Source organism: Peromyscus californicus, unplaced genomic scaffold (assembly GCF_007827085.1).
Source record: "Peromyscus californicus insignis strain IS unplaced genomic scaffold, ASM782708v3 Scaffold_16__1_contigs__length_79575227, whole genome shotgun sequence".
In the NCBI taxonomy this organism is placed as follows: Eukaryota; Metazoa; Chordata; class Mammalia; order Rodentia; family Cricetidae; genus Peromyscus; species Peromyscus californicus.
Window position 1 is genome coordinate 27,886,831 of NW_026294458.1, and position 11,199 is coordinate 27,898,029.

General features: G+C 44.5%; 1 protein-coding gene across 3 annotated transcripts in view; it reads left to right on the forward strand.

Moving 5' to 3' along the window:
- Positions 1 to 10,916, forward strand: part of Ccdc191 (coiled-coil domain containing 191) — a 65,171-nt gene extending 54,255 nt beyond the window's left edge. Inside the window, exons 14-17 of one of the 3 annotated variants that reach the window (XM_052740728.1) lie at positions 3,534 to 3,677; positions 6,189 to 6,341; positions 6,995 to 7,140; positions 10,484 to 10,916. In XM_052740728.1, coding sequence (XP_052596688.1) covers positions 3,534 to 3,677; positions 6,189 to 6,341; positions 6,995 to 7,140; positions 10,484 to 10,628 — 588 coding nt within the window. In that variant the 3' untranslated portion in view covers positions 10,629 to 10,916. The other 2 variants (XM_052740729.1, XM_052740730.1) reach the window with 2 other exon arrangements.
- The last annotated feature ends 283 nt before the right edge of the window (positions 10,917 to 11,199 follow it).

Here is an 11,199-nt window from a genome sequence, read left to right on the forward strand (position 1 = left end):
ACTTCTAGTTGGCAGGGTTTTTTTTTTTCTCTTTGAATTTATCAGCAGACTGTCCAGTAGAGGTACCATATTTTCAAATTAGATAGATGAGTAACCCTACTATTGCTATGACAGATTGTCTCAGGGACAGTCACATATATTTCTCTGCATACCGAATATAAGATGAGCCCAGTTGTGTGTGGGGGGAAGGACATGTGCCTTAGTTTGGTTATCTATTGCTATGATAAAAGACCATGACCAAAAGCAGCTTGGGGAAGAAGCGGTTTGGCTCAGGGTTACAGACCATTACTAGGGAAGCCAAGGCAGGAGCTGAAGCAGAGATGATGGAGGGGTGCTGCTTACTGGCTGCTCCCCATGGCTTGCTCAGCCTGCTTCTTTATAGACCACCTAGGACCACTTGTCCGGGGTGGCACTGCCCACAGCCAGCTGGGCCCTCCCACGTCTGATTAAGACAGTGCCCCAGTGACTTGCCTAAGGACATCTCAGTTGAGGGTCCCTTCCCAGATAACTCTAGCTAGTGTCAAGCTGACAAAAGACCAATTAAGACAACATGCAATGCTAAGTTTTAGGACAAAGAAAGTCTTCAGGAAAAGACCGCAATAAAGTGGCCATCTGTATTCAGGAGGAAGGGGTATAAGGGTTGGGCATGGCTGCAGCTTCCTGTTTCTGTGGCCCTCATGGGAAGCTATGTCAAATAAGACAGTAAGAGTGCCATTCATGGGTCTTACAACATGACCTAGAAATGAAAACCTTCTCTTAGAGTCCCGTTGTTTTTTGTCAGATGCATATTTTGTAACACCATTTATCAAGCTTTTTTAATGGTTATATAAATACGCTTTTTTTTTTTTCAGGGTGGGAGTTGATGGCCACTTTGGAGCCTGCTCTGTAGACTAGGCTGGCCTTGAACTCAGAGATCCACCTGCCTCTGCCTCCCAAGTGCTGGAATTAAGGATGGGTACCACCACTCCCAGCTTATAAATATGCTTTCAACTACTGGGAAATTGACATCTGTTATTGAAAAACGTAATTTTATCAGAGAAAATGAAGTCTTCTGTGTTTAGGAAACACACTCGCTCATTGGGTAAATACCTGTGAGATATTTGCTTATGTGCTAGTCTTTGCTCTGGGTGTTGAAACAGAGCAGTAAGGACAGACATCATCCCTGCCTTTAGAAATCTCCTGTGCCAGTTTGGAAAAGAGGTAATGGGTCAACATCTAAAGAGGTGGACAGGGAAGAATAATGCGGGAAACAAGATGGGAGAACTGTTCTGAGCAGATGATATTTGAGCTGCTGGATACAGAGGAGGCCCCACGAGACACACATAGACGTGTCAGAGACCTGTTAGGCACACACAGCTGGATAGAGAAGTTTGCACATCAAGCTGGAAATACGGAACCTTTAAATTTCAAATATGTCAATGTTTTTAATGCTCTGGAAGTGACTAGACTCAACCTGGCAGGGGGTTGTCTGGACAGAGATGAGAGTTCGGGGCCACAGCCTAGGATGCATGAATATTTTCCCAGAGGATCCAGGAGAACTTACAATCACAACAGTGAGAGAAGTGTTTGCGTTAGGGGAGGAGGGCTGGTGGCCCAGTACAGTATGACTGGGCTCAGTTCTGAAGGAGACAAGTGGCTCTTTGACTTGGAAACATTGGCATCATTCATGGCCTGGACGAGAGTGCTTTCTGTGGCGACTTAGGGAAGGTGCCACTTTCCAGTGGATTGAGACTAGGTGAGGAATAGAGTGTACAATGAAATCCCATAGATCAAAGGGACTTTTTGTTGGTGGTTGTATTTTGGTTTTATTTGCTTTTATTTGTTTTCAATTGGCATATACCAGCATGTTTCTATTTTGATTTCCGTGATCCAGCATGAAGAAATTAGTGTTAGAACAGTGTTGAGTGCCCTGTACTCCCCTTAACATACTTGTGATCCTTGACCTTTCCCTCAAGACAAAGGGGCTGATACAGATGAACATTTAGATAAGATACTGGTTTTGTACATCATTTGTAATTATGCAAAATATAATTTAAATCAGAGAGAAACTCTTATTTAATGTTGCTTTGTAACCTGAGGGAACTCTGTGCTCTTTAAAACCCCACTGTGTAGATTCCTAATATAAATGCTTTCTCAAAACAAAATCATACCATGTCAGTGTCTCAGCAGAGTAGATACAGCTCAGCTGCCATTCACTTCCTATACAAAGAAGTACGTCCAAGCAGGTTCTTTAGCCTGAGCCCAAAGGCTTCTCCAAAGGGTGGAAATCAGGCTCTGATGTCTGTCTGCAAGCCTCCATTGATGCAGGGAAATTCCATGCATATGGAAACAACCGATTTCTGTTTCCCCATTTGTTCTGTACCCTCCTTTTACTACTCGTGAAGAAATGCTTTTCTACAGGTTTTATATCTGCCTCCCATTCAAGAAGGATCTTGAGTGTCTGAAATAAAGATTATAAAGGTAATTTTCATGTAATTTCCTAAAGAATGTGGACAATTCATTTTCAGGAACTTGCAGCTAGGTAATTGAATTGGAAGATGAGGACGCTCTCCCTTTCCTGTTCGAAATATTCTGATTCTGTTTCTTTCTCTCTTTCCCTCCCTTCCGCTCTCCCCTCTTCTTCTTGCAGAAGGCTCAGGCACACAAAGTAGCTTGTTGAATCAACCATTTCACCACTGTCCTTTTCCTGATACGAAATGAGAGAATGAAAAAAGAACTTGAGTGTTGTATTTCTGCCCGACAAATAAGCACTGAGGGCAGCCTGCAGTCTGCTTTTAAAGCAGTGCTTTGCTGTACTCACTCTAGTTCAGCAGACTTTTCTCTCCGACCTTTATTACAGGTTGTTTTTACTAGAAGACAAAATAAATACATAATGGTATTTGCAGGGTAGGCTGTTACATTTCTGTCATCTTTCTCAGGCACACCACTCACAAGTGTATGCCTTCTGTGAAAAGCACAAGGTGTCTTTTTTCTCAGGGAACCACAGGGGTAGTTAATCTTTCTGCTCAGGACAGAGGGCTGCGTGATGATGATAAATACTTTTAGCTTGTATCTGGACTTACTGTTGACTTAGGAAAGAAAAACAACTCAGTGGTAAGAATATTCTTCTAAGACTTTCAATAGGGTTGTCATTTGACTGACCATCATTATTTATATACAAGGCTCTACATTGTAACTCTAGTGGAGGTTTGCATTGCTGGATTTTCTGTAATAATAAGAAAAACTTCCTGATTTCTTTCTTGAGTAGATGTTTTGACTTTTTAGTAATGAGGGGAGTGGAGCTCATTTCTATGAACAATATTGAATAAACCTAAGAATACATAGCTCGGATTGATGTAGAGCTCATGACCACCTTTCGTGACCCTTTTAGCAAATCCTTTAAATATATATGTGTATACATATATATTTATATATATTCCAGAGTTCATTATAATTGGCACACTATTTAGTGGTTACATGGTAAATTCATTGACTTTTTGTTTAAATGAAGTTCTAAGGGTTTTTTTTTAATCATGGAATTTTTTTCCCCCCAGAAAGAACTAGAGAAACAGAAGAGAATTAAGAGAAATCAAGAGTTGGAAGCAGTAGCTAAAGATCATTATGAAAAGGTCTTGCTAAGGAAAAGAGGCCTGGAGCCCTGGAAGAGACTGAGAATGCAAAGCAAGCAAAACATTGAGGTACGCCATCATGATAGCAAACCCCAAATTAGAAAACAGGCCTGTCACAGAGAGCATGAGCACCATGAAAGCCAGGTGTTAGGGTGCAGGGAATTTGGTGCTTTTAAGAGCCAGAAAGAGAACTGGCTTGAGTATGTATACTTCTCTGTTTTGAATAAGAGTTTAGCTTTGGTTATCTAAATACTTGTAATTTAACGGGTTCTGGAAACTAGAATGGTTTTATTAGAGAATACGCTGCAGGTGACTAGAGGTGACTCAATTTTGGCATGGTTTACAACAGAGAGAAAGTAAGAAGGGTGACTGGATCTCTGCTATGATAAAGTCCATAGATAACCCCAAAATCTCAGTGCATGATAAAGTCCATAGATAACCCCAAAATCTCAGTGCGTTACAACTGATTCCCATTTCTCAGGAGTCTGCAGGCCAGCTGTAGCTTTGGTTCCAGTCTCTCCCCAACCGTAAATACGGGATCCAGAGCTACTCAGGGTGTGCCTTCCACCTAGCAATTAACCAGCAGATGGACCACGCCCTGTTGTGAACCTCTGGTGTCCATCACCAGGACCTTGCTCTGCAGTCCTTCTCTCCAAGGTCCTTGTGATCTCTATCAGAAAAGATGTACAGTAGGAACATGGGTAAAGTTGATTGCAGAATAAATGGAGGACACCCCCAAGGGGTGGGAGTGTACCATGACCAAGAGGCCATATTGTTCCACTTCACATTTTAAGGAGGTATTCTATTTCTAAAGTATCTAGAAAAAGCAGCTTCTCCTGAGGGACTTGGTCTGTCCAGTTGAGTGAGTGACACACCCAGTTGTATGACTCAGCTTCAAGAAGGCAGTGGTGTATCTTTGTTTTGTTTTGTTTTGTTTTTTTGTTTTTCAAGACAGGGTTTCTCTGTGTAGCTTTGCGCCTTTCCTGGAACTCACTTGGTAGCCCAGGCTGGCCTCGAACTCACAGAGATCTGCCTGCCTCTGCCTCCCGAGTGCTGGGATTAAAGGCATGCGCCACCACCGCCCGGCCGTATCTTTGTTCTTTATTAGACAGCCTCCAAATAGAGAGTAATCTTGGAGGTTGAGAAGACAGCTGTCAGGCTGGAGAGGGGGTTCACTGCTTGAGTGCTGGCTGCTCTTGCAGAGATCTAGAGTTCATTTTCCAGCACCCTTGGGTGCTCTCAACTGGCTGATTTTTCAGGCTCCAAGGAATCTAACACCTTCTTCTGACATCTGTGGGCACCCACATACACAGACAAATAATGAAAATAATAGACAACCTTATTAGTGACATTCTGGTTATTTGGAATGTCATGTCTCTTCCCAGGGTGGAAGGTATATTCAGACCTCATTCTTTTGAGTGAAAATCATAGCTCTAGGCTATGGTTTTATAAGCTGCGCATTATGAGGTGACCTCCAGGCTGCTAATCTAAGTAGCTACCTAACACTGCCCACTAGTAGTTCATTGAACAGAGCAGTCGTAAGGCCAGGCTCAAGGTCACTCAGAAGGGATGAGGCTCCATTTACTCCATCGCAAGGTGCTGCGAAATCACATTGCAAAGAGTACATAATGCTGTTTTTAAGTACGGCAATCTCACTCTGCCACAGGGATCCTTGAAATCTAACACCAATGACATGTCTCCAATTCCTAAATAAACTTACCCAGGACATAGAACGGGGCGTTCAAGTCAATGACCAAGAAGTTCAAAACAGATGCAGCGTTATTCTGCCTTTGGCTGCTAGGTTTAGATGTGTCACAAATCCCGTGATGGCCCTGATGGCCAGTAAATACCATTTCCGGGAGAGCTGCTTGAATAAACTTGTTCACAGTGCAGGTGGCTAGATGAAACCTAGGGAAATGTGTCACTGTCTAGAGAGGTCTACAAAGAGAAGGGTCTTTTCTCCTGTCACAGGAACATAACAGTCTCTTTTTCATACATAAAAGCTGACTTGTATTTGTTTGGGATGATATTCTCAGCCACTTAAATTGGTAAGACATTAAAATATTCATCATGTTATTTTTGAATCAATGGTTTTGTGGTTTATTGATAATGTCTAAATTTCAATCCTGGTGACAGTTCATTCTACAAAACTAATTGAAAGTATCGGCATTTCCTCAATTAGACAGTGGTTAAGGACATAATAAAGAGCCATCTGTTATGGACTTGCTGTCCAAGTTCCAGGAGAGCAAACTAAGAGCACTGCCAGCCACCCAGTCCAGAGGTTAGCAGACATGAAGTGATGTCGTGGAAAGTGCTCATTCCATTTCCACAGCCAGCCAGTGTCTGCAGCCTCCAGCGAGTCAGGACTGAACGAACGTGCATGATGTGAATCTGCGGCCTCCACAGAATAAGGCCAACAGCCACAGTCTCTTAGGACATAGACTATAGGCAACTCAAGATGATTCTTGTCCAGGAACTACTAAACCTGCTATGTAGTACCATTTCCCTAGTTATGTATGTTCCCTTAAGGGATTTAAAATTTAAGGAATAAATTCCTCTTTTCATTAAAAACGTTTCCAGGTAGCAGAAGAACATTACTCTTTGGCACTACAAAGAAAATGCCTGATCAGTTGGTTCCAGTACAGCCAGGAAACTCTGGCTACAAGGACAGCCCAGGCTGATCAGTTGTATTCCCAACTGTTGTGTAGAAGAATCATCCGAGGCTGGCTCCAGGTAAGGCCACAGGGAAGGGACTCTAAATGCATCTCCTTGAGCCACGTGTGCTGACATATGCCTGTGATCCCAGCACTTGGGAAGCTGAGGCAGGAAGACTGCCATGAATTCAAGGCTAGTCTAGTGTATATAGTGAGACCTTGCCTCAGAAGACCAAAACTAAATAACCCATCTCCCTGCTCAACTCCCCATAAAAAACTAAATGGCCTTCATAATGCTATACTCACTTTTGTTTTTCAAAACATAGAGCCATGAATCCAGTTCCTCCCTTTGGAATGTTATCAACTTTGGTTAGTATAGATTCCCAAGCACATGTCACTTTTCCCAGAAAGCGAATGTGTTTATATTATAATGAATCCTTACTTTGACTTGTTTTTTATAGTCCTTGGTTTTTTTGTCACACAGTACTTAGGTTGATTTTGGAAACCTCCCCTGTCAATCTTACACCTGTTTGTGCTCCTGAATTGCTGTTACTGTTATAGCACACGGCAGAAGATATACCTTGGCTGCCTTGTTCTCTCTCAGCCTTTGGCATCCTTTATTACTTCGCTGTGTATGTTCTGTTTCGGTTCTCTCTAGTTTGTTTTTTGTTTTGTTTTTTCACTCTATTGTTTACTATTTGTCTCATTTTTACTTGTGTCTTCACTCACTAGTATGTCAATGATCTGGAGAAAGAAGTAAGAAAACTCTATGTCCACGTACTGCAGAAGAAGGTTTTCAGAGCATGGTTTAGCATGGTCAGGGATCTGAAGATCGAATCCCAGGGAAAACTTGAGACTGCAGCAGAACATTGTGACAGGTAAGACTGGTGCTCTCAAGCTCACTGACTCCCCAGCTGTCTGTAACATACTCACTGCTGCTCTGTGAAAACATGAGGTGCAAGCTAGGAGAGCTGGGCTCTCCCAATTCACACGGGTGAGAGCAGCACAGGAAACCAACTTTCAAATGAGGAGGAGGCCTGTGCTATCCACCTAGGGCTGCCAGGGACCAAATGTGAGCAAATGGGACATATAAGCAAATGTGTTCCTTATTAGTCACACAGTTTTATTTTCTTAATGTGTGTGAGAGGGCGAGCCTGTGCAAATGCATGTGTACCACATGCATGCCTGGTGTCCACAGAGGTCAGAGGATGGCATAGGATCCCCTGGAACTGCAGTTAGAAGTGGTTGTGAGGCACCATGTGGGTGCTAGAAACCAAAACTTGTTGCAAGAGCAACAAGTACCGTTAACACAGAGCTTCATTTTTGTTTGCCTTTTTAAACATTGTGAAACATAGCACAAAATTTTAAAGTGTGTAAACCATACAAAGACAGTAATTATTAGTCACCCATGTCACCACAACTGAGGTCAAGGTGGAACATCATTGTTGCACAGGCCCTTCCTAATCACAAGTCCCTCCTACCGCTAAATGAATCTACTGACTTGTACAGTGAACACTTCCTTGCTCCCCTCCTAAGTATGTCGCCTTCAGCACTACAGTGTAGCTTTTCCTTGTTTTGAATTCTGTGCATAGATGTTGTATTATTAGCTAATGTTTAAAATACAATTAGGTCTTATTTGTTGAGAAATAACGTAATCCACACAAATGAAAATGAGTATATATGTGTTCTCTCACTAGAACTTTCCTAAGCATTTGTACAGAAATGTTCTGAGAGTAGCCAGGAAGCTCTCTGTGATGGTCAAGTGTCACTCCTGAGAAGCACAGTTCGTGCTTAGAGCGATCCCTCTGAGACATGGAGGCTTGTGAGGTGTGGAGTCGCCCTCTCCTCCCTGCCTCACACTCATTTTGGGGTGCTGTATTTTCACTGTGTGTATGCACATCTCTTGCACATCTTGATACACCAGGACACCCACTCCTAGCAAAACCTGTCTGTTCTGAGTGTATTAGAATGTATTGGAATCAGTGGGCTGGGAATGGACTAACACGTGTGTTATAATTTGGTCTAAATAAATATGACTATGCAGTGACAGTATTCAGGGGACTTACCTTTGAATAAGTGCATCCACTTTAGAGGAAGGCTAGGATTCAGGGTCATGTGACTCTGGATTCATTACCTTTTAAATCTTCTGTTAAAGGTTCAGCAAGATGGCCTAGTGAGTAATGGTGCCTGCCACCGAGACTGATGACACCATGTGGCATGTGCACACCATGTACACACATACCCACAATGCACAATAAACAAACAAATGTAATAAAAGATAAGGCCTGTAGAATTTAAAACATCTTGAAAATGAGTGAGAACAGAATTTCCCTCTGGGCTGTTGTGAAGCCCGAACAAGGAAACAGTAGTGGACTAATGCACTGCTCAGCCCAGTCACAGCTGCTGGGTGTGCTGAGTTTGATGCCGCTGTGAATGTGCATCCAGCCGCCTTTTATCTGCCTCAGTTGTCCGTCTTCCTCAGCCCAGGGGTTCATTTGGGGTTTTAGCACAGACCATGTCTTATGGTGACTGTAATGACCCTGGGGGAGTGATATCATGATTTCATTTTCTAACAGGGGAACAGCCTGCACCCCCATGTACAAATAACACACAGCAGGCAGCTCCCTGGACTCTGCACAGGGGTTTCCTGCTTAAATCACCCCGCTCTTGACACGTCTCCCTTCCCATTTTCCTTCCTCGCTGTCATTTGGAAGCTGTAACAGCAGGACAGCGTTCCCTTTCAGGCTCTGAAGTCAGTATAGGAAAACTATGCAATCCTCAAGAAATGAAGTGCTCCTCTTGGTGCAGAAGCACTGATATGACTGTGTCTCTTTTCCACTCTGTTCCTTGTTCCTGGCTCCTCTGTTCCTGCCCCACTGGCCTCCTATTCTGCCCCTAAGAGGCAGCAATTCCACCTCGGCTTAAAGGCAAATAGTCTCATCTTTTACATTGTTCAGCTCTGCTCAGACGTCCCCCACTGACCAGGAGCCTGCCTCCGTGTGTCTGTCCATTTCTTTGCTCTGCTTATTGCCCTAGAGCAAGCGGAGACTTCAGGAGGGTAGAATAAGAGGAGCCAATGTGGAAGTCAGAAAGCCTGGAGTATAGTTAGGAGAGAGAATCTGTATTACAGCAGGGGAGGGATGGAGGGAGGGATGGAGGGATGGAGGGATGGAGGGATGGAGGGAGGGAGGGAGGGAGGGAGGGAGGGAGGGAGGGAGGGAGGGAGGGAGGGTGGGAGGGTGGGAGGGCCAAGTCAAGCCTGGGGTGGGCCCTAGAGACAACCACAGGAAGTTCTCAGTGGTGGGCTGAGTGGAGAGGAATTGAACGCAGTGAAGCGGTTCTGCTCATTGGGACCTTCTTAGGTTTTTAAAGTAATGTTTTCACCAACAGAAGTCAACATTATCCAAAACATCAACCAACCAACAGCCATAAATTAATGACTGGTGCAGTCTGGGGCATCGTTAGCTGGCTAAGAGGCCAGAACAAGTATCATCACTGCGTCCAGTTTTACAAACAGCCTCAGCAACCCTGTGCTTGTGTTCCAGTTTGTAACTGTGTGACTCCCCACCTTTCCCCAAGGCCTGCTCTCTTCAGGAATAGCCGATTCAGTTCTGCTGCCTTTTAGCACCTCAGACGATCCTCACCCTGAGACTGGACAGCACCTGAGTTTCTCTGCCCCCGACCCTTCCCTCAGCACTGCCTCTGCCTAACAGGGCAGAGACTATCAGACCTCACCTCATCGTCCCCAGTGCACAGCTGGTGTAGACACTGGTCAGTCCTGAAAAGGCAGGCATGCTTCCCCAAGACAGCACTCCATTTCAACCTGGGACCCCCCATCATCTTTCCACATTTGGTGTGTACATCTTCGTTCTCAACTGAATTCCAGATGTTTTCTGTTACAGTTGGCGATGCGCTCACCAGTCAAGCTCTAAATTATGTAAGCGCTAAGGCCTGGGTGCCCTGAGCTCTTCCGGATCCAGGCACGTCAGTGTCTTTACCTTGACTGCTGTCTGCCCAAGCCCGTCAGAATTCCTGGTCCCGGTTGGTCAATATACAGGCTGTGACCAGATCCACCGAGGCGTCTCAAAGCTTGTACTGTCAGCGCCGGGTTCTCTGTGCAAATGTCAACTTACCACACAGCCATCCCATCTATTCTTTTTAATAGCACTGTGTCCTGTCGGATTTGCCATTGATTTCCACCTCTCCCTCCTTCTCTGACAGGAAGATCCTCAGTGTCGCACTCCGGACATGGAAGGCGTTTGTGAAATTTACAAAAGAAGAAAGAGTGAAGGAAGAACGGCGAGAGCAACTCCGTCGGAAGGTCGCTGACATCCTTCCAGACTTCCAGATACTCACACCGTTGTGACAGCTGTGGACCAGGAGCTACATGCTTGTCCTCAAGGGGGTCTTTGGTGCCGGGACCCGTGCAGGTTATCTCCACTCACACACCTATCTGAACCTGGTTTACTTTCTAGATGTGTCATAGAAGACCAGTGGAAATACCTTGGGAATTTGTTCTTCCTTCTCGATCTCTCCTGGGTTACTAGGCATCTGTTGTAGCGTCTGTCACAGTGGGGTCAACCAAAGGAGCAGTCTAGAGCACCACTATTCAGTGTATTTTATATATTTTTAGCATAATAAACTTGAAAAAGGACGAGTGTTTGCCTGCCTGGACTTGTGAAGGAAGATACAGCCTTATCACTTCTTGTGAAATGCTGGTTAGTGTAACATTGGATAGAAACAAAGCAGTGAGTACCTAGAAAAGAAGGTATGGGCGGCCTGTGTTCTCCAACCACAGCAGGAGTGACAGGTGCCTAACAGGGCCCATCCCAACGGCAAGCAGATTCAAAGGTACTCTATACAGCTGCAGCAGAATGCAGCAGCTTCTCCTGTTTCAGAGCCACCAGGACGCCCCAGCACCTTGATGAGCAGGAAGG